Source organism: Urocitellus parryii, chromosome 3, assembly GCF_045843805.1.
Source record: "Urocitellus parryii isolate mUroPar1 chromosome 3, mUroPar1.hap1, whole genome shotgun sequence".
In the NCBI taxonomy this organism is placed as follows: Eukaryota; Metazoa; Chordata; class Mammalia; order Rodentia; family Sciuridae; genus Urocitellus; species Urocitellus parryii.
Window position 1 is genome coordinate 48164992 of NC_135533.1, and position 24410 is coordinate 48189401.

Genomic DNA, 24410 nt, shown 5'->3' on the forward strand with positions numbered 1-24410 from the left:
CACAGGTGGATAATTTGGGGGAAACCCGGGTCACCTGCATGGGAACCAGTGCTGCTGCGCATGCAGAGGCATGAAATTGCAAACTCATAAAGGAAGGTTCCAACTGCCTGTTAGAACTGAGCCCCAGTGAGCCTGGACCAGTGTAACTGAAATAGGGACAAAGAAAATTGTGCCTAGGGCATACAGGCTCTGGATACCAAGGACAGAGAGTTCCCTTTGTTGCTGGCGCCCCAGATGTCCACCAGAGATCGGCATCTCCCCATCAACAGGGGTGTGGATCTAATCTCAGACAAAAGTTCCAAAGGTCAGTGGATACCAAATCCCAGTTACTCAAACTTCCAATTTAGAATTCTGCACGGCCTCCATGACAAGAATATACAATCTGTCAGCATTCCACAGTCTATCCCACCCTATACTGGGAGATGGGCAAGCTGAGAGCTACTAGGACCAGCTTCTGCTTCTAGCCACAAAGGCTGGCAGTTAGGTGAAGAACACAAAATTGCTGAACCTAACAAACCCTTTGACCCAAAGATTACAGAGCCCCAAAATAAATATAAAAAATCAATTCCTGCTAATAAAAATTTGACCACTTTGGTGGAAATAAGTCCTTTATTTCTCATTAAGAGTATTTAACCTTTTTCTCTCATTTATTCCAGTATTCCACTTTTTAATTTTTAACTTATTTGCCAACAGGTTTCAAAAAAATACATATGTATTCATATAATTTTGCTCTCGTTTTAGTTGTTTTCATTTTCACCAGTTTATTAGTTAGCTTTAGTTTGACTTATATGGGGATAACAAACTATATGTGGGTTTGAATTGTTTTCGATCTTAACATTTGTTTGTTAGTTATATTGGTTTTGCCCTCTTGTTGCCTCTTCTTCACTCTTTTCTCCCACTAATAGTCAAAATTCCCATTCCTCTTTCCTCTTTTTTATTACTTTTAGTTTTTTTTTAACTCCTTATTCTTTATAGCCATCATCTTCTACCTATCTCCTGCCTCTCCTTGGTTCATTTCAAACTTTTTCGTCATCCTACTTTATATTCCCTTACGAAACCGTAACCCCATTAAGAGAATTTTAAAAAATTAAATAATTTATGTAATTCTTACCCCATTATTATTGCTATGGTTATTAATACAGTGGATGATATAGTAAATCTGTTGTTCAATACTTGATCGAGTAAATGTTTTGTTGTTGTTGTTGTTGGTAGTGATGTTAAATGCTGACCTCATAATTCCTATATAGGTGGCAGTGTTATAGATGCCAAAATAGACATTGGACATTTTTCTTAAGGCTGTACATTTGTTGCTAACATTTATTGCTATTCCTGGCTCCCTGCTTTCCCTAAAAGAGCCTGGAAAGTGAGTGGGACATTAAGGTTATAGAGATCCTGCTGCTCAGCAATACTCACAACTTAGCCAAGTAACAGCAAATCTTACCCCACACATGATCTAGCCCTACTTGAGCCTCAACAATACTTCAACACATAGAACATGGGAAACAAAACCCCCAAACCAACAAGCAGGCCGCAACAAACAGAGAGGGACCTTAGATCCTACTCCTGAATATTTACTTATACATCAAAATAAGAGAGAAGTCCCATAACAAAACAATTAACTATACACAAAAGGACATGTGTATAAAAGAGGAATGGGGAATACATCTCAATTGATGCACAAGTCCCAGACCTCTGAAAACATGAGGAAACAGGCAAACAAATCGCTCCCCAAAATTTACCATCCCCCAACAAACAATCCTACAGATATGAAGTAGATGATATTCCTGTGAAAGAGTATAAAAAACTTATTATTAAATGTTCAAAAAATCAAAGATCTAAGTAATAAATTAAGAAAGCAAACATATGAGATATAAGACCATTTCAATAAAGAGATAATGAAAAGAAATCAATCAGAACTCCTGAGATAAAAGACACAATGAATCAAATAAGCAATTCACTTGAAGGCATCACAAACAGATTAGATTGCACAGAAAACAGAACTTCAGGCCTTGAGACAGGGTATATGAACTTGAACACTCAGTGTGCAATAAAGGAAAAAGAATAAAAGATCATGATCATAATATACAAGAACTCTGGAACTGCATCAAGAGAACAAATCTGAGAGTCACTGAAATAGAAGAGCACATGAAAATACAGGATAATGGCATTAAGAACATTTTCAATCAGACAGTAATAGAAAAATTTCCCCATATTAGAAATGAGACATCCAACTACAATAGGCATATAGGACCCATCATAACCAAATTATCTAAGAAAGAAAATAAGGAAAGACTATTAAAAGCTGCAAGAGAAAATTGTAAGGTCACATTTACAGGCAAACCAATAAGGCTTACCTCTGTCTCTTCAACTCAGATCCTAATGTCAAGAAGGTCTGGAATGAGATATTCCAAGCTCTAAAAGAAAACAATGCTACTCAAGATTGCTATATTCGGCAAAGCTATCTTTCAAAATCAATGAAAGAATGAAAACTTTCCATGAGGAAGAGAAACTAAAAGAATTTATGACTATTGGGCAATCATTACAAAGAATATGCAAAGATAAACTGAGCACAGCAGAACCCCAAAGCTCCCAAATGGATGAAGATCACTAGAGCAACCACCAACTAAATGAAAATCAACACAGAATAAAATATAGCAAATAAGCCAAAATGTTAGAAAAGTACAAACATATAAATAATAACATGGAATGTAGATAGTTTCAACTCCCCAATTAGCAGAGTGGATCAAAAACCAAGGTCCAACTTATGCTGTTTGCAAGATTCATTGGAAAAAACATTCACAGGCCGAAAGTAAAAGGATGGAAAAAATATTCCATGCAAATGGAGCCTGAAAACAAGAAGGGAATAGCTGTTCTCATATCTGATGAAACAGATTTGAAGCAAAAATTAAACAGAAGGGAACAAGAAAGCCACTACATAACTGATAAGGGAACGATCCAACAAGATATAACAATAGTAAATCTATATGTCCCAAGGTTCCAGACAGACCCCAAACAATAATACGGGGTGATTTCAATACACCTTTATCACCAATAGACAGGAGATCCAAGCACAAGATCAATAAAGATATCTTCAACCTAAATAACACTATAAATAACACTTTAAATCAACTAGACCTAGTAAGACATCTATAGAATATTTCATCCCAATATTTCATGCGAAAACCACTGAATTTACTTTCTTCTTAGCAACTCATGGAACCCTTTTCAAAACAGACCACATTCTAGGGTCACAATGTAAGTTAGGGTAAATATAAAAACATTGATATAATCTCATGCATCCTATCAGATCATAATGGGATGAAACTAGAAATCAACAGCAAGAAAATATTTAAAAAATGTAAACATATGGAGATTGAACAATAAATACTCTTTTAAATGAAGAATGGATCACAGAAAAATGAGAGAAGCAATCAAGAAATTCTTATAGATACAACATATCAAAATCTCTGAGACAATATGAAAGGGGTTTTAAGAGTAAAATTTATAGCACTGAGTGCCTATGTAAAAAAAAAAAACTAGGTCCTAAATACATACTTAAGACTATGTTCCACTTCAGGTCATTGAGAAAGTAAGAATAAATTAATTACAAAATCAGTAGAAGACAGGAAATAATTAATGAAATTGAAAATTAAAAAAATATAAAGGATCAATGCAATAAAGATTTAGTTCTTTGAAAAGATAAATAAGAGGGGCTGGAGATGTGGCTCAAGTGGTAGCGCGCTTGCCTGGCATGCATGCGGCCTGGGTTCGATCCTCAGCACCACATATAAAGATGTTGTGTTTGCCAAAAATTAAAAAAAAAAAAAAATTAAAATTCTCTCTCTCAAAAAAAAATTAAAATAAAAGATAAATAAGATTGATAACCCTTCACCAAACTAGCCAAAATATATAGAAAAGACTCAATAAACAAAATAAGACATGAAAAGGAGATATCATAAGACACTTTTGAAGACAATGACAAATTTCTAGACACATGCCACCTGTCCAAATTGAACCAGTAAGATACAGAAAACCTAAACAGACTAATATCCAGTAATTAAATTGAAACTGCAATTATAAGCCTTCTAACAAAGACTAGGCTGGGACCTGATGAATTCTCAACTGAGTTCCTACCATACCTTTAAGGAACTAGTCTTTCTCAAATTATTCCACAAAATTTAAAGTGAGGGAACATTTCCAAGTACATTCTATGGAGTCAGAATAACAGGCCAGGACCAGATAAATTCTCAACTGAGTTCTACCGTACCTTTAAGGAAGAACACACATCAGTCTTTCTGAAATTATTGCATGAAATTGAAAGGGAGGGAACACTTCCAAATACATTCTATAGAGTCAGTATAACCCTCATACCAAAACCAGACAAAGACACACCAAGAAAAGAAAACTACAGACCAGCATCCCTAATAAACACAGACGCAAAAATCCTTAATAATATATTGGCAAGGGCTGAGGTTGTAGCTCAATGGTAGAGCTCTTGCCTCGCATATGTCAGGTCCTGGATTTGATCCTTAGCACCACATAAAAATAAATAAATAAATAAAAATAAAGATACTGTGTCCATCTACAACTAAAAAAAAATCTTAAAAAAATATATTGGCAAACTGCATCCAAAAACACATCAAGAAGATAATACACCATGATCAAGTGGTTCTCCTCCTAAGTATGCAAAGGTTGGTTTAATTTAGGCAAATCAATAAATGTAAAATCACCACATAAACAGAATTAAGGACAAAAATCATGATCATCTCAGTAGATGCAGAAAAGACCTTTGATAAAATATAGCAACCATTTGTGTTAAAAATGCTGGAGAAACTATGGATAAAAAGAACTTGTCTCAACATTATAAAAGCTTTATATAACAAGCCAAAGCCATCATCATTCAGAATGCAGAAAAACTGAAATCATTTCCTTCAAAATCAGGAACAAGAATGTCTCTCACCACTTCTATTCAATATAATTTTTTGAAACTCTAGCCAGAGCAATCATACAAAAGGAGGAAATTAAAGAAATACAAATAGAAAAAGAAGTCAAACTATCACTATTTACTGATAATGATTTTATATTTAGAAAATCCAAAAATGAATAAAAAAAAACCCACCAGAAAATTTCTAGAGCTGAAATGAATTCAACAAAGTAGAAGGATACAGTATCAACCAACATTCATAAATGAATAGCTTTCATATACTCCAACAGTGATTCTGCTGAGAAAAAAATGAAAACTATCCCTCAAAATAAACTACATGATAATTAATATAACCAAGGAAGCCAAAGATCACTACAATGAAAATTATAGAACAACAAAGAAAGAAATTAAAGATGACCTTAGAAAATGGAAAGACCTCTCATGTTCCTGGATAGACAGAATTAATATTGTCAAAATGGCCATACTACTAAAAGTAATAAACAGTTTCAATGCAATTCTCATCAAAATACCTATGACATTCTTCACTAAAACTAAAACTAAAAAAAAAAAAAAAAAAAAGGCCTAAAATTCATTTGGAAGAATAAAGAGACCCAGAATAACCAAAGCAATCCTGAGCTAGGTCAGTTATATAGAAGCATCACAACACCTGATCAATTATACTACAGAGTTATAGTTAAAAAACAAAACAAAACAAACACAGTATTGGCAACAAAACAGAAATGAAGTCCAAGGACGCAATAGTACAGAAGACACAGAAACAAACACACATACTTACAGACATCTGATACTTGACAAATGTGCCAAAAATAAATGTTGGAGAAAAGATAGCCTTTTTAACAAATGGGCTATGAAAACTGAATATACATATGTACATAAATGAAACTAGATCCCTACCTCTCACCTTAAACAAAATCAAATCAAAGTGGATCAAAAACTTATGAATTAGACCAGAAACTTTGCAACAGCTTAAAGAAAACACAGGGTCAATAGTCCATCCTATCAGTGCAGACTCCAACTTCCTTAATAATATCCCTAAAATTCCTGAACAGAAAGGAAAGAATTAAGAATGTGAAGAGAGAGCCTACAGAATGAGAGAAAATCTTTGCCACCTACTCCTTTGACAGGGGATTAATATCTATAATATATAAAGAACTCAAAAAAGTGACATAAATTAAAAGATATTTCTCAAAAGAAGAAATACAAATGGTCAATATATGAAAAAATGCTCAACATCTCTAGCAATCAGGTAAATGTAATCAAAACTACCCAAAGACTTCATCTCACTCCAGTCATAATGGCAATTATCAAGAATATATAATAATAGTAAATGTTGGCGAGGGTGTGGAGAAAAAGATATACTCATATATTGTTGGTGGGATTGCTAATTAGTATAACTATTCTGGAAAGCAGTATGGAGATGCTACAAAAAAACAGGAATGAAACCATGACATGACCCAGCTATTCCACTCCTTAATATTTATTAAAAAGAACTAAAATCAGTATATATGGTGAGACAGCCACCTCAAATGTTTATAGCACATAATTCACAAAGCCAAATTATGGAACCAGCCTAGATGCTCATCAAAAGATAAATGGATTAAGAAACAGTGGTGTATATATATTTACAATGAAGTTTTACTCAGTCATAAAGAAGAATGAAATTATGGCATTTGCTAACAAATGGATGAAAATGGAAAACATCATGCTAAGTGAAATATTCAAGCCAGAGTCAGAAAGAAGAGTTGAATGTTTTCTTTCAGAGCAAAATAAGGAAAAAAAAAGGTAGAGGATTGGATATCATAAAGATATATGGAACATCAGGAGTAGAAGAAAGGGATTGAGAGGGAGGAAGGAACAATGGGAAAGGGGAGAAAATGTGAAATAAATTTAACAAAATCATGCTATATGCATATATAAGCATACCAGAGGGAATTCCACCTTTATGTGTATTTACACAGCACCAATCAAAAATGAATAACAAGTGAAAGGAAGACCAGTAGAGAAGGATGACCAGTAGAGAAGAATGACCAGTAGAGTAGGATGTGGAGAGTGGTGATGATTTGAATCATGATTTGACTACCTCATGGCTGCAATGCACTAGGAACTTTTTGTGCGAAGGTGCAGGGCAAGATGGCCCAGTTGCAATGGTAATACCAGGAGAGGAGGTTACATGCAAAGGCATGTAGCTCTTACCAGTGGAGGCCTTGAGCTCAGTCACCAAATCCCAGATATAGAATTCTGAGCATAGTAAGATGACCCTAATGTCTCACCAGTACTGTGACCTTCAGATTGCCTGCTTTGATGAAACTTTCCCACAAATAACCTTCTGATGAAACATTAAATAATAAATGTGCTGAGCTTGCTCTAGATCACTATTTCTTCATCAGAGAGCAATGTTCCACTTAGCCCCACCTTTTGCTCTCTTTGTGTGTCTATTTGTCTTTTCTCCAATCCCCATCACACCTGGTCCAGCTTCTGAATTAATGGTCCAGATGTGAGAGGCCCAGGGAGTTGGTGCCCAAATAGGGACCGGACACAGAAGAACTTCAATGGTCAGATGAGGGGACACTCCTGAGGCCATGGTACCCCAACAAAGGTGAGGAACACAAGTTTATAGATGGGTGTAAAACATGGGACAACTAGAGATCCCTTTCTTTGGATCCTATGTTGCAATGCTTAAGACTATGTTTTCTTTCTTAGCTTCTGCCAGATGTTTATCTCTCTTAGGCTTGCATCTAAACTGCAGAAACTGGTTTAAGACCAAAGGAAAAAAGCATCATTTTAAATCTCAAGCCACTATGGCTGGTTATCTTATCTCCTTTTCACACATTACTATCTTGCTTTCTTAACAAATTCCTCCCTAACACGATAGCACAGGGAGAAAAATGGGATGATCTCATACATATAATTTTTCTTTTCCTTAAAAATCTTTGAGGATTTCAGCACTGTAATCTGACCAAAGAGTAAACTCTGTTAACTACATTTGTATGATATCCACCAGAGTTTGGCTGCCCACCTGGCCCTAACTTTTTCTGTGTGTCTGTCTTTTCTTCAGATGGGGGCATCACCCCTCATCTGGTTTTTGAACTAATGGCCCCACTGAAAGCAGAGATGAGAGGACTGCAGCAGGCAGTAGCGGGAGGGAGCAGTGGAGGAAAAAGTATGGGAACCAGAACTGGTTATGGAGTAAATCAAATCAAAGTCATACACACGTATGACCTTCTCAAAATGAACCCAATTGCTATGTATAAGTAATTCTTTAATAAAAGAACAAAATAGAGCTATAATTTAAAAATTATGTAACTTCTATACAGTAACAGAGTTCGGAAAATATTAAAGATCTGATTTCATGCACTCAGACCAAGAAAATACAAACTGAAAAATTTTAGTTAATGCAAATTAAAATTTATGGAAATGCTGACAAGTCCCTTAGAGGGAATTTGTAAAATTGTGTTTATTTATGTTTAGTTCTCCCTCACTGACCCAAGTTAATATAAAATGTAATTTATTTTATACAGGATATTGAAAAAATGTTATGTGTGAAAAACAGTCACAAAATAATCAGTATAATTATTAGTAACAAAAACAACAGAGGTACTTGGGCAAGAGGTTTTTTTTTCATATAAAACTTCAATAAAATTAAATTATACACAAAGCATAAGCTCCAACTCATATAGAAATAAAATTTTATTTTAGCATCTACACGTTAGTTTGAGTATAGGGCAGAAAATCTCACTGGAAGTTATATCTGGAGACAGGATATATAAACTCAAGCTCCAATAAAAATCAACACAGCATAGCATGCATAATTTAGAATGCTAGGTCAAATAATATTCCACATACATACCACTCCATTGTGGTGGACCTATAGAACAGATTATTATGAGTTAATAGACTTCAAATGATTATACATACTCAAAGAGATACACTGGAAGTCACATGTCTATTTATTTTTATAAATCTGATTATATAATTTTACAAATAAAGTGTCAAGGAGACTTAGGTAAACAGGTTTTACAAAGCATATTTTCAAGACTTTTTTTCATACCTTTGAATATTAACTTACAATTATATATTCTACTTAGAAAAGATGGTAATAAATTGTAAATTTGCCTTTTTACTCTTCCTTTAAAAAGTAAAAAACCTGTCTTACATAAAATCAATCTTTGGTTTCTATAAGTTTCCAGATTGAAAGTCAGGTTCTTGCATATAATAATAAAAAAAATTGTATTTCATTTTATTCCCAAAGCATTTTTCTTAATAATTCCAATGACATTTTGTAAATTAAATTAAATTTGTAAATTAAATCAAGAAAATGCCTTGCCTAATTCAGTGTTTCTGAAGCGGACAAAAAAAAAAAAAAGAAAAGCAGTAACAACAACAACAACAACAACAACAACAAAACAACAAAAACAAAACAAAACAAAAAAACCCCAAAAACTCAAACCCAATCTAGTTCATATGATCCACTTTTAGTTACAGGTATTCAAGTGAAAGAGAAGCCATGGGTATGGTCAAGTAAGGTCAGCAGTTACTTTATAAACTTAAAAATCCAAAAGGCTGAGAGATTCTGAGCATTATCAGAATGTATGGCAAGGTGGGTAGTAATAGTGAAGAAAGAATGCTGAGGAACACATGAGGGTTGTCAAGATCTTCCATCATTTGTACACTAGCAGTAACCATGACTGACCAAGAGCATTTTAAAAGAACAGTGGTGTTATGCCCAGGATTTATTTTTAAAAACTGACAGAATTTGGAAATGTAATTAACCTACAAATAAAATAAATAAACATCATGCTCATTTCAGTCAAATTAGCATCACTTATGAGTATTTACATGGATGTTTCCATGATAGACTATAAGATGACTGTCATACTGAGAAATTATTTTATTTGCATTTTGCTGGAATAATTGCTAAGACACAACTAAACTATAAGGTGCTTTAAATATCAGATTTTGTAAACTGCTCTCAGGAACCAAAAGATAATTTTGTACTTTATTCAAGAAAGAGTTTGCATTTTAAAATTAATAGTGTTTACATTATTTGTATTATGGAAATGCTTACATTATTGGTTAGACAGTGATTATACTTAAAAAAGTACTACTTTTGAATTATAAGAAATACAACTTAAAGGAAGGATTCTCATGTATGTATATAGCTACCTATGATTAAACTGACCAATCTCAGAACATTCACAAGAAAAAAACAAATCCAAGTGCTTATATAGAAATAAAAGTTACCTTGTCTTCGTAGTTCATTTTTAACTGCTTCAACACCTCCTGTTTTTTCAATAAAGTCATATATAACTTTTGATGTTTCTCGGTCTTTAAGTTGTGCCTCTGAGATTCCACATAAATCAAAAAGATTCTTCAATTCTGGATCCAAATTATTCAGCTACAACAGATAACATAACTGCTAACTATGAAAATTAATTCAATTTTTAAAAAATAACCATGATAAAATGGAATACTCATCTGTATTATAATACTTGTACCCCAAAGACTCTGTATAGTACCCAACACAAATAAGTGTTCAATAAATGTTTGTAGAGTACAATGAAGCTACATAACCAAAGATTATTGACCCCAATCACAAATATTTTTCTTCAAAATAATTTTTCCAAATACTAACTTTTGTTTCTTGGCAGTACTGGGAATTTAATCCCGGAGTGCTAAACTACCAGAGCTTTTCAATTTTTATTTTGAGATAGAATTTGCTAAATGCCGAGGGTGGCCTCGAACTTGAAATCCTCTTGCCTTAGCCTACTGAGTCACTGTGATTACTAGAGCATGACACTGGGTCTGGCTCAACACCACAGCTTCACTTTCTTTATTAAAGTACTATAAAATAAGGGATAATAAAAAGTGCCACATCTATACTGGGTTCATTTCTCAGCACCTCATACAAATAAATAAAATAAAGGTCCATTGACAACTAAAAAATATTTAAAAAAAAAGTGGCACATCTAGATAATTCCACAATTGAATATTCAGAATTCAATTATGCTAATTTCTAGTAATTTAGTACGTATTCCCCTGAATTATCCCTTGGCAAAAATAATTTTCTTCCCTTGGCTTTCAAAGCATAAGTCTTCGCTTATTCAGTAAATAAAGTCCCAGAAGCATAAAGTTTTGTCTTCCAAGACTTGGTCATGAATTAGATAAAACAATATTATAGTTTCAAGGCTCAGTGGTTCAAATACATAAACACAACAACCACATTCAGAGATAGTAAAATATTAATTAAAAAAAATCTAAAAAGGCTGTAACAGTCCTATTTTGAGTAATAATGAATATGGCTTAAAAAGACACTTACATCAAAGCCTGTATTTGGATCCCAGCCAACATGTCCAATATGCCTAAAGTAGAGAATTAAAAATGAAGCGTAGAAAAAAAAATGCATAAAGGAATTGAAAACATAACAAGAATGAAATCAAATGCATCCTTTGAATTTTTGGCCTGCACTGATAGTTCTCATAGACTCAATAGTATTTTGGGAAGACCTATATACCAGGAGTTATGAAAGCAGGATTCCAGCCATGCAGTGTAACAACTGAATCTTAATATTCTCAAACAATCTCTGTGAGCATCTATTTCTTCAACTGTCATATAAGAATATAAGAATCATGCATATGAGAAGATAGGAGTTTTGTAATGAGATAATAAAGTAATGCATATGAAAATGCTTAAAATATGATATATAAATATCAAAGGCTTCTTTTCCCCTCTAGACAATGCCTGCAAGCAATTTCCAAATAATATTTGTAGATCAGAGTGGGAAATCATCTTCATGTTCAACAATTAGTTGAAATAACAAGTTTATCTAATTTTTCTTTTCTGATGGGTGAGAAACTAAATTAGTTGTAAGAATCACAGAACATATACTGAGGAAGTGTCTTCAAAATCTCCAACAAAATCTACAGCTTTTAAAATACAATGAATGCAAACATCCTGCCCTCCCCCAACCCAGCAAAAGAAAAAAATCAGGAGCATCAATGATGAGTAAATCAAAAGTGAAAATAAGAACAAAAAAACTCTTACTGGAAGTTGCTTGGTGTTCCAATATCTGCCTTGGTTAACCTCTTCTTTTTAGCTTTTCCTTTCTTCTTTTCTTTGGTATGGGAGATGTTGTTGACTTGGGTACTATAAAATCTATTTGTTGTGATTTCTGGATTTTTTATATCAACTGTAGCCATAGGTAGATTGGGACCTACAAATAAAGTCAAAATAACATTAAAGAAATATAATTTAACAAAATAATTCTATATAATCATAATTTATAAATTTAAATCTTTTTCTAAAATAGAATCACTTCATTATTATAAATTAAATTTTAAGCCTGCATATATTGATGTTTTACAAATAAGAAGGTACTGCCTAAATTTCTAAAGCCTATAATTAATTCATAAACACTGTGGCATAGATGCATTATTTCACATCAAACTTCTATTTGTATAACATTAATTCTCAGGAAGAATATAAACTTCTATGGAAATTAAATTTAATTGTTTTAATCACTTATATTTTGCCTATAATAGTCTCATAGTGAACACACTGCTCACTGGTAAGATGGTATACACAAAATAAATAACAAGGATAAAGAAAGTAAAAGAGGTATCTGCTTTGTTTTAAATTTAACAAAGAAGTCTAGTCTTACCACTTTGTTTCAACTTTATTAATCCTTGAGGAGAAAAGTACTTATAAAATCATTACTACCAATTTTTCCAAAACTGCCATATTTAAGTCCATTAATATTTTCCCTACCAGTACACATAGAGAGCATAAGTATCAAAAGCATATAGCTCAAAAACCTAAAATGGAAAAATTCTTAAAAACACATATTTTTTGCAAGGATCAACAGTTAAAATATCCTGGGCACTCCTGGATATTATCAGTAGCATTTTTAGGGGTGACACTAAGTGTGGTAGCACAAAGCTTGCCTTATAATTAAAAAACTATATTAATGGAATAATAGTCTGAATGTAACATATTCAGTTAAAAACATGAATTTAAGTAAAGGTCAATAAATGTTCCTTAAACATCCCATTTCAATATACAATTCTCTAACAAAATCTCTAAGATCATTACATTAGTGACAACTTTCAAAATGTATAAACTACTATCACCATTTGTAGAAAAGGAGTTAACATAACACAACAAGGATGGCCTTTCACTGGCATCTGGGAAGTTGCATTTTGAAAACATTACGCCCATTCCCTAAAAGGGTGGGCTCATCATGTCTAAACTTTATGCTAACAAAGTGATGTAGGTTGAATATCTTCTTTCCCCTTTGGAGTCTAGAATCATGGTATGGCAGATGCCTATAGGACCAAACCCCAGAAAAAGCCCCAGGCACTGAGTCTCTATCTAAATGAGCATTTTCTTAGGTAACATTTCACATATCCCAATTCATTGCTAATAGAATGAAGCACATCTCTTGAGACTTCACTGGGAGAACTCTTGGATACTTGTATGAGTTTCCTATGTACTTCATCCCATGTGTTGTCACCTTTGCTAATTTTTATAACTTTTCAGTGTAATGAATATCTGCAATAAGTATGACATATGTGAGTTCTTCTGGAGAATTACCAACCATGGGGATAATCTTGGGGATCTCCAAAACAATCATATAATGGCAAGTCGAAATTTCAAGAAATTATAGGGTAATGCATATCAAGTGATCACTCAATGGCAATTTGACTATAATTTATTAATTATGTTGAAAACCTTGAATGAACTGAATGCAAAGTTGTCTGTAAGAAAAATGTTTACCTACTTGGGTAAATTACATATAACCTATTTTCTCTTTCTCTCAACTCTACTATTTTTTAAAAATGAAATAGAACTTAAAAAATTATAAATGCCATGTGTCCTTATCAGAGAAGCAAACAATATGAAAAAATGTATATTTTTAATATCACCAAAACTGAGTTATTTTCCATCAAGAGTCAAAACGTATTTATATATAAATAATCTAAAAGTTTTATTTATAATTTCATTTTTAAAAATCCCATGGAATTTGCTGATATTGGCAAAAGTAAAGCAACTAATACCCCAAAAAGTGGAAGCTACTGAATAAAATAGATAAAAATTATTAAAAGTTTCCTTGGTGTCAAGGAATAATCTGAAAATAATGGCAACCAGAAGCAAAGGATAGGTGAACAATATGGAATGATCTGAAAGGCTGACTTAAGTAGTAGACAAGGATTTTCTAAATTGTTCACATATTTCAGCATTTGCTAAAGTTTCACCATACAGGACTCATTAAGAATACCCCAAATTTGAAGGTTAAAGGGTTGAAAAGGTGACACAGAGACTTATCTAGTGATCTTTTCTCATTTTTCCCTTTCTGCCTGCTTTTTTTTGATAACTTATCTATACCAACCAGTATCAGCAATACCACAGTAAGAGGCTACAAATTGTTTATTCTCTTATCTTTATATTCAATAGAATCTTTAAGAGTTCACTTAAGACAGACCTGCAAGTATCAGGTACCATCTTTATTCCTACCACTTTTTCTAAAATAGAAATTCAAATAACAACTATAAGGAAAAACCACTCACCACTAAAAGATAAAAGCAAAAGCTAATCATAATCATTTTTAAGGGAAAAAGATATTTTTGTTTCTTTGTTTATATAAAAGTGTTCTGTAATATTATGGATGACCTAAATGGTAATAGAGTAGGATAAAGTTAAATTTGATGGTTTAAATTACTCAAGCTAGTATTTTCTTTACTATGAAAATAAGTTAATATTCTTGTGAGCCTGATTTATAGCTTAGTAGCAAAAAGTAACTCAGTGGTCTCAGAAGAAGAACCAAGAATGAAGAGGACAGAACCAATAAAAGTGATGCGTAGAATGAATAACAATGTCTTAACTCACACTACAGACAGACTGTGTTTCCCCTCCTCCTGTACCTCAAAAATGAATATATTGTTAAGCATCTGCCAAGCAGTTATAAAGCTTTGGCGTAATCTCTTTTGGCGTAATCTCTTTTAATTTCACTAGTAATGGTTAAAATATTATTTAAGTAAGTCTACTGAGAAAATTCCAGACTATGGAGATATATAAAAGTATAAATGTGAAATGCAGAAAATTAGTTTTTCTGTCTTTCATTTTATTTATGAAAACAAAAGACAGAAGACCAAGTAAGCTGTATGAAGTCACATAATTGGTGACAAAGCAAAGTAGGTGAACATTGTTATTTCCATTACTTTTTAACTATTTCCCTTCTGTGCAAAAGTCACACTACAAGGAAACTGATCATGTTAACTTTACAAATGTTGCCATACATTATCAATTTATCAAATCTCAACTTGCAATCCAAAAATTCAACATTCATTAAATCTTTACATTTTGGAATTTAGGAAAATACTGATACATTTAAGAGCTTAGGTACTTCATTATTTCTGCTGATAATAGCTATTTAGAGTGTGATGATATTAGGAAATAAGTTTAAATTGATTCTAAAGCCTAATTATGTTTCAAAAATGATATAAAAAGAGATAATTTGTATAAGGCACAATCATATTAAAATATAGAGAAGATCTAGTATTAGATATTCAAGCCATTCTAGTAAAATTTAATTATTTCATTTTTGAAGTTAGACTCATCTTAAGATCACCTACCAAGTAGTACATAATGGAAGAGCTGAGTTTTTTCCTCTCAAAAAGAACAATCAAATGATAAATCACCTCCTTCTGATTTAGGACAACTGTCACAGGAAAAGGTTTTTAAATATTCTTGAGAACAGAAGACATTTCTACTTAATTTTAAATCTAAAGAAATAAACAAGTATCCTTTAATTATATAAAAAGCAGAGACTTGTCACCAATGTGAGACAGTTGAAAAACAGGTGGCCCAGAGGCCTCTGATGTCAAGCAGTCATGATGCTGAGAACAAATCACTGTAAAGTGCATAAGCTAAAATGTCAGATTGGCTAATGAAGTTAGGCATCAGTGAGGAAGACATGAAATTTCATTTTAGGAATATATGTAACTTCTACTCAAGTGTCTTTTAAATAATTACTCAAAATGATGTGGTAAACAGATCCTCTTAAATGACATTCTGTAACCAAGTTCCCCATGGACACTGCAAGGCTAAGGTGCCCAGCGCCATCTAGTGGAAGGCACCAAATGCAGTACAGTAGAAGCACTGCTGTAAAACAGCAAGACAATCTACTTGCTGAGCTGCAAGAATAAGAAAAAAGTATTGAAATATATTACCAATTATTTAGATCATCCTTTATTATACATGTGATAAATTAATGCCATATTTTAATATTTTTAAATAAAAAGGTAACAATATTGGCAACACCTGCTGTGTAATTTGACCTTCTACAACACTTTTAAAAAATTTAAAAACCCCTTCATTTATTTAAGAAAAAAGTTGGGTCAGCTCATAGTGGAATATGGAGGGGGAACATGGGAGGAATGGATGAATTCTAGATAGGAAAGAGGGGAGGGAGGGAATAGGAGGAGGCAGGGGATTAGCAAGAATGGTGAAATGTGATGGACATCATTATCCAAAGTACATGTATGAAGACATGAATTGCGCATCAACCTACTTTATATACAACCAGAGATATGAAAAACTGTGGTATATATGTGTAATAAGAATTGTAATGCAAAAAAGTACATGTATAAAGACATGAATTGGTGTGAACATACTTTATATACAAAGATATGAAAAATTGTGCTCTATATGAGTAGTAAGGATTGTAATGCATTCTGCTGTCATGCATTAAAAAAAAAATCAATTAAAAAAAGAAAAGAAAGAAGTTGGAGACCACTACACCAAAGGGTAAAAGCTATGTATCTAAATATTTAAAACCATGAGCAATTTGAGCAAAATACACTACTAATGAGTGACTCTCTTAGTTGGGATAACAAAATTGTGAGATACCATCAGCACATGAAGAACTTTTAAAGTTTATCCATAGAAATTAGATGTCTCTTCACAAATACATTTTGTATATAATGAAAATACTTACATTCTTTAATTATATGACTTGTACAATGTCTACACTTTAAAATCTTAAGTTGCTTTCTCCAAAGTTTTTAGATACCATCACTAAGAAGTCTTCCCCACTATTAATGTATGTTCACCAAATGCAAAATAATTAATAAAACCAGAGGTTAAAATACTGGGCACACATCAAGAAAAAATTCTAATGCTGCATTAGAAGTTCACAAATGACTCAGCTGTTCTGCTTCCTTTGCTTTTGCCATATACCAACTGTATATCTTCAGACATTTCCCCCCTTCTCTAGGTCTCCAATCACTTGAGGCAGAATCTTGCTCCAAAATTTTACTAGTTTTGTTACTTTGAGCAAGTTGCTTATCTGTGCCTGTTTTTTCATCTATAGGAGTTATCTCAGAAGATGCCTGGTGTAAATGTTCATTAAACAGAAACTGCTATTATTATTGTTGCCATTATCTTCATCATGACAACAAGTATTTATTAAGCACTATGTTAAATACTGTGATTATCTTATTTAAGTCCCAGAGCAGCCCTGTAAGTATTAATATTTCTATGAAACCCATGGTAAACACTACTGAAGGTTGTTAGCCAATAGAAAAATTAATAAGGTAAATAAAAAAATTTAATAATGCAATTTTTAGTTTGTTTTTATATCAGGAAAAGAAATTTAAGAACAAAATCAGAAAGCAATTTATTTGCTTAAAAGAGAAACCTCAGGCTGGGGATGTATTTTAGTAATAGAGTATTTATCTAGCATGCGTGCAGCCCTGGTTCTAATTCCCAGCACCACAAAAAATAAAATTAACAAATAAAACAAACCTCAATAATTATCTAATAGTCACTATATAATAAAAACTTTGTGTTATCTAAGTTTTTTCTTGAATAACCATTCTAGGTTCTAATGGGAAGTTGTGAGATGCTTTTTAAAAAGCAGCAGCTACATTCTCTACTATAATAAAGGTTCCTTGGAGCAATGGTTCTTCAACTTCACAGGGGTCAGGAATTCCACTTAAATGTGGTAAAAGACATGGTTCCTCTCTCTTCAGAGAAAAGAACATAGACAAATTAATAAAACCACAGAGGTTAAACTTTAGTACATAATTTTAGGGAGGGTTTAAAATCCAGGATGAGAATCTACCCTAAAGGTCTGGGACCTTATCTTTCACATCTCTGATATTCAATATTCAAAGAAGCAAATAAATGAATTCATCATATCTCAAGTGTTCATTATCAAAGAGGGCTACAATTGTGTATGCAGGTACAATTATTTATAAACACTTCTTCATAGTAAGTATTCATTTTAAAAGGGGCTTCATGTACCATATAACAAATGTGAGATCTTTTTAAATAGAGAAAAAAATGATAAATCTTAAAGTAGGATATAAACAAATATAGTAAATGAAATTCAATGCCTTTACGGTAAGTATGGACAATAATGTACAGTTTCTAAACTTGGCCAATTTGTGTGTATAGAATTAAGTATGAACCACTTTCATTCTATGGTTTCTTACTTCATGTTAGGAACAACAACAACAAAAAACAAATAATAATACGTTTTCTCTCACCTACCATTCATTAATTTCCAATAAGAACATAATTAATAGCATTTGATCACAGATACTAAATATCAGAAATTAAATGTATGGTACCATACAAGAATTAAACTACAATTTAAAATCTTTTTAGTTAATAATTATGAAAGAGCTTACCATTTGGGGGGTCTCGTCTTTTCTCTGTTAGAAAATAAATTACAATATTATTAGACTTGTGTACCACAACATCAATATGAAAAATTAATCCATTTGAACTCTATTCCTAAATAGATGTGCAGATGGCTAAGGAATATTTTTCTGAAGAATATTTAAGCAAACATCTAAATAAAGTAAGAAAAGGAATAAGAGAGCCAAAATCGTGAGGTGGGAACAGCATGAGGGAACACCATGAAGACTGGAGAAAGCAAAGAGAATAGTGCAATGAGAAAAGTCAGGAGAGCCAGGGGCTGGATGGTGCAGGATCCCATTGTTCATGATTGAGGACTACAAAATTTAATTCTGTACATGACAGGAAGTTTTGCCCAAGAGTAGGGCAAGTGACATCATCCAATCTATGTCTAAAAATTTACTCTGGCTACACTACGGAAGAAACAGCAGAGGGATGGATGAAATAGCAGCAGGGGGACTAGCCAGGGACCTAGATAGTCCATATGACAAGATGATGGACTGAATTAAGATGGTAATAGAAGTTGCAAGAAATGGTGAGATCCAGGACATATTTTAAGGTAGAGCCCATGGGACTCACTGTTAGAATTATGAGGGATCATGGAAAGCCTGAATGATAAAAGGGAGCATTTTATAGTGACAGGAAGAGAATCAAGTAGAAGAAACATTTCTGAGTGGGAGTGTGGCTAGGATAGGGTTATGGATCAAGCACTTTGCTTAGGTAAAAGTGTGGCTATTCTGACACTTAATTTGAGTATAAACAGTCTGAGGTCCAGTGAGAGATAAGAACCAAAAATAAAACTTTGGGAGCCCAAATATAGTTATTTTTCAAAACCATTGTACTACATGAAAGAACAAAGGGGAAAAGAATAGCCAGAAAACTTGGAGCACTGAGAAAGACCAGAAAAAAACACTGAAAACCTACTTCTTTGCATTCATATACCTATATACCAGGTTGGTTCAAACACTACTTAGGCTTTAAGAAAACTGAAAAGTGGCTGAAGCATCTTAAATAAATGCAATTTCCACAGATGTACTAAGACTAAATTTTCTGTAATTTTAAGAAAAATGCCCATAAATACTGATGCAATAAAATAATCAGTTTAAAAGTAACCGCAAACCAAAATCAATAAGAATTAATTGGTTGACAAGTTAAAAATTTTAGCAATGGGAATAGAAATGTATGATCTATCTGGTAATCTGATAAAGTTACTTTCTAAAACATTTAAAGTAATTAAAGCCTTCTAAGTCAATGAACATCAATCCCCAGTTTCCAAGAATGATGTTATCTCTGCATACAAAGAAGAAATACTACTTAAATTTGTGAATGACACAAATATGGAAATAAAGAGAGAATCATAGAAGTTCAGAATGTTAAGTTCTAAGAAGCAATTACTTAAATATACAAAACCATCCTGGCTTGAGAAGTATTAATATGAAAAAAGAGGGAAGTTTGGTTGAACAAAACAGAATAGGAGCTAATGTGAGAAATTTGCTAGAAATATCAGAACAGTGTTCAACCAAACTGAGGGATATTTTAGTATCAGAGAGTATTAGTGAGATTGCACTGGAGTATTGTGTTCAAGTATGCACCATATTGAGCAAACGACATCAAATCTATCGTGGAATCAAAGCACAGTACTTAGGATGGTAAGTCTATAACGATCATAGGAATATTTCAAGAATCCGGAATTGATTAAACTAAAGAAGAAAAGGTCTGAAGAGAACATGATAGCTTCCAAGATTAAGTAGCTATTGTGAAGAAAAGAAAATAGACTAATAGATTGCTCAGCAAGTTGGACCCCACATGCCTAAGTTCAAGAGAGGTAAAGATGGAGTTAAAACAGCATGCAGGACCATCCAAAGATGACTCAGCTGCTTCCCTAATGTTATACTCTTTCTACGATGGAAATACTTTGCCTAAAAGTTGGGGACTATCTACAAGAAAATTCCTGTGTGAAATGAAAGACACCTTTAACTAATCTTACCAATTTCAAAATCAATTATTTTTAACACTTTTTTCCCCTCCTTTGTTTATATCAAAAATGTCATGTTTTGAGTGTAAGTAGCCCTACAGAGACCCTGGTCTAATATCAGAGCATGCCCCTGAAATAGGCACTTAACCATAACCATTTCCAAAATTGAGGTTACAGTATTATAGCATTAAATTCTTTCTTAGTATAGCAAAAAACAGTAAATGCTCTTGCCCCCAAAAGCCACAAAAAGCAGCAGGCCCCTAATAATTCTTCCACTGACTCAATGTAAAAAGAATAAGCAGGGCATGGTGGCACACACCTGTAATCTCAACAGCTCCAGAGGCTGAGGCAAGAGGATTGGGAGTTCAAAGCCAGCCTCAGCAAAAGCAAGGTGCTAAGCAACTCAGTGAGACCCTGTCTCTAAATAAAATTAAAAACAGGGCTAAGGATGAGGCTCAGTAGTAGAGGGCCCCCGAGTTCACCCGCCCCCACCCCTGCAAAAGCAAATGGTAACAGTGAAGCAACAACTTGGTTCATTTTATTTTCATTTTTACCTCACATTTGTCTTGGAACTAAAACTAAAAAACAATGAAGATATATAAAATGAAATACATGCTTTTACACTAATGTTTTCCAGATCCAATATGTTCCTTTCTCTTTGTATATTCCTTCTTACTGGTAAGAGATGAATATGATCATCTTTCAAATGATGTTAACATGTACCTCAGGAAGTATGGATTTTTCAATACAATACAATATGGGTGTAGCTAGTTTTGAGCGAATTTGTTTGTCAGTCTCAACTCCCAAGTTATCCTTCTTAAAACTGATCTACTTAATAGGAAGATGTTGGAGAGGATGGAACTTTTCAACAACAACAAAAAAACACTATTTCTTCTGAGGCAGAGATCACCAAACCTTTTTTTCTTCTTTGAAAGGGCTACACAATAAATACTGTAGGCTTTGACAGCCATATATTCTCTGTCCTAACTATTAAACTGTGTTGTAGCAAAAGAGCAGCCACAGACAATATATACATCAATGAACATAGCTGGGTTTTAATAAAGCTATATACACATAAGCCATTAGTTTGCTGGCTCATTTTATGTAAGTGCAAAAAATAAAAGAAAAAAAGGAGGGCATTACCAGATTTTCTTTGTCGTCGGCCCAACAAGTCTGTAACTGCTTTTCGGAATTTTTTTGCTTCTTCTTCATTGGCAAAATTAAGAGCAACTTGACAAGTCTAAAGTATTTTAGCAAAAAGGGTAAACAACAAAATGTAGAAATTTAGCTTTATATAACAAAAAATGATGACTAACATAAATAATAAATATATTTCTAAAGGAGAAAAAGTTGACTACACTGGTAGACAAGAAAGTTTTTTATGGTTTAAATAAATAAATGAGGCAAAAAGCATGAAAAAGCCAGGAATAGAGGTGTATGTCTGCAATCCCAGTGACTTGGGAAACTGAGGTAGGAGGATCACAAGTTCGAGGGTGGAGGCCAGCCTGGGCAATATAGAGAGGTTCTAAGCAACTAAGCAATATCCTATCTCAAAGTTAAACAAAAAAAAAAAAAGAGAGAGAGAGAGAGAGAGAGAGAGAGAGAGAGACAGAGAGAAGGTAAATGAAAAGACATTATGAGAAGTTACCAAACAGATATTCAAATAATAAACTGAATAGTTCATCTTCAGCAAAAAATAAAAAAACTGAATTTGATTTTCAATAGGGCTCTATAAATATTTTGGATTAAAAAAGGCAAGTAATGGAAAAATTAAACATGACAATAAAGGAAAATATGACTTACATCTCCAGCAAAGGTATGAAAATATCCTCTAGGACTATTATATACAAAGTTATTGTATAGTTCTTGTTCCCACAATAATTTCCCATCCTAGAAAAAAGTAAAAATTCAAGTAAGAGCTATCAAAAAAAAATCTCTAGGAATGAAACAAAGCAGATGATTCATGATAAGGAAATTGTTTATAACAACTTTTAGACACACATTACATATAATTATAATATATTACTAATATACTATTTTATAATTTTTTGTTCTTTCATAATTTCTTAATAACAAAAGAGTAAACATTGGATAACATTTCTTTCATGAAACCTACATGTAAAAAAAGTTTAGTTCAATATGCTAATATATAATTTCACTGATCAGGCACTTCCTAATACAGTTACTTGGACAAAAAGATAAACAGAATAATTCTCAGATCAATGTTAGAGAGAAGAAATAGGATATGCAAGGCACACTTCCATTAACAATATTCAGGCTGTGTGCTACCAAATATTACAGAAATGTTCATATTCTTTTCTTCAGCTTTACAGATGTGGGAGGGTCAAATATACCTTCTCTGTACTGTTTATTAACAATATTTGAATTCTTAACTTTTGCAGAGTGACCTATTGATGAAGTACCAAAATAAGTAGTATCAATCATACTGCAGAAAGAGACTGGTGACTAAATCACATTAAGGTTAACCTATAGATGAAAAAAATGTTTAATCTTCTTAACAAGGTGGCTAATTGTGTGTTCAGCCATAGTTATCTCCAATAGTAAATATGTGGTTGGAAAAACAATAATCATTGCCCCATACTAAAGTGTAAGGTTCCACCTACACCATAAATTTAAAATATTTAAAATACACTGTACACACATGAACACTATCATGGAATTCCTTTCTTCTTCATATTACTCCATTTCTAAATAGTGTTTCACATTGATGATGAAAAATTATCAAAGTACCAAGGTTGTTTTTTTTTTTTTTCAAACTATGGATACATTCCCATCTTTCAGAATCACTGCAGAGATGTTAAAAGGTTTGCTTGTCATCTATCTGATATCAGTGTCCAGTTTAGTGAAAGTTTCATATTTTTGTAAGTAAAATCCCATTAAATCTATTGTCACATATAACTGTTAACCATGGAAATTTACCTACAGAAAGATGTTAAAAGATGTAATGTAACTTCATTTTAGCAAAATGATAATTACTTTTCTGGCAACCATAAGAGATGAATACCTGACAAATCTATGGTGTCAAATCTATGACAATACAGACTTGTAACCTGAGAGTGAAAAACATAAAACCATAAAAATCTGAATATAGAAACATAAGGAAAAATGGGTAGAAAATATTTTTTAGATTGAATAAATAATGCTTAAAGCAGTGCAGAAATAGCAGTACATACAAAACTGAAATAATAATCAATTGTTCCCTGAAAGGACTATGTATACTAGTTTGTGATGCACAAGGTAGAATGAAAGAGTACCACTAAAAAGAGAGACTGCACCAAGAACAAAAGGCATAATTAGAAAAAACCAGTATCATTAATGTATGGTGACAATGAAGAGGTAAAATAGGAAACTACAATATTTTCCCCTTAACCAGAGGGATACATGAGAAGATATTCCATGGATGCCTGAAACCCTGTATAGTACTAAACCTTATGTTTGTTCTTATATATACATACTTATGATAATTTTTTTAAGTTTTTATTTGTTCTATTTAGTTATACATGACAGTAGAATGTATTTTGACATATTATATATATGTGGAGTATAACTTCCGTGGCTGTACATGATGTGGTTACACTGGTTGTGTATTCATATATGAACACAGGAAAGTTATGTCTGATTCATTCTACTGTCTTTCATATTCCCAACCCCACCTCCTTCCCTTCATTCCCCTTTGTTTCATCCAAAGTACTTATAATGATAAAATTTAACTTATAAATTAGGAACGTAAAAGATAAACAATATAACTAATAATAAAATTGAATAAAT

At 32.7% G+C, this 24410-nt stretch overlaps 1 protein-coding gene across 2 annotated transcripts in view; it reads right to left on the reverse strand.

Moving 5' to 3' along the window:
- Positions 1 to 24410, reverse strand: part of Wasl (WASP like actin nucleation promoting factor) — a 74210-nt gene that overhangs the window by 13352 nt on the left and 36448 nt on the right. The window contains exons 3-9 of one of the 2 annotated variants that reach the window (XM_026388710.2): positions 22425 to 22511; positions 21765 to 21861; positions 18637 to 18660; positions 11987 to 12155; positions 11262 to 11304; positions 10187 to 10340; positions 8793 to 8810 (exon numbers count right to left, since the gene is read on the reverse strand). In XM_026388710.2, coding sequence (XP_026244495.1) covers positions 8793 to 8810; positions 10187 to 10340; positions 11262 to 11304; positions 11987 to 12155; positions 18637 to 18660; positions 21765 to 21861; positions 22425 to 22511 — 592 coding nt within the window. The remainder of the gene's footprint in view (positions 1 to 8792; positions 8811 to 10186; positions 10341 to 11261; positions 11305 to 11986; positions 12156 to 18636; positions 18661 to 21764; positions 21862 to 22424; positions 22512 to 24410) is intronic. The other variant, XM_026388711.2, reaches the window with a different exon arrangement.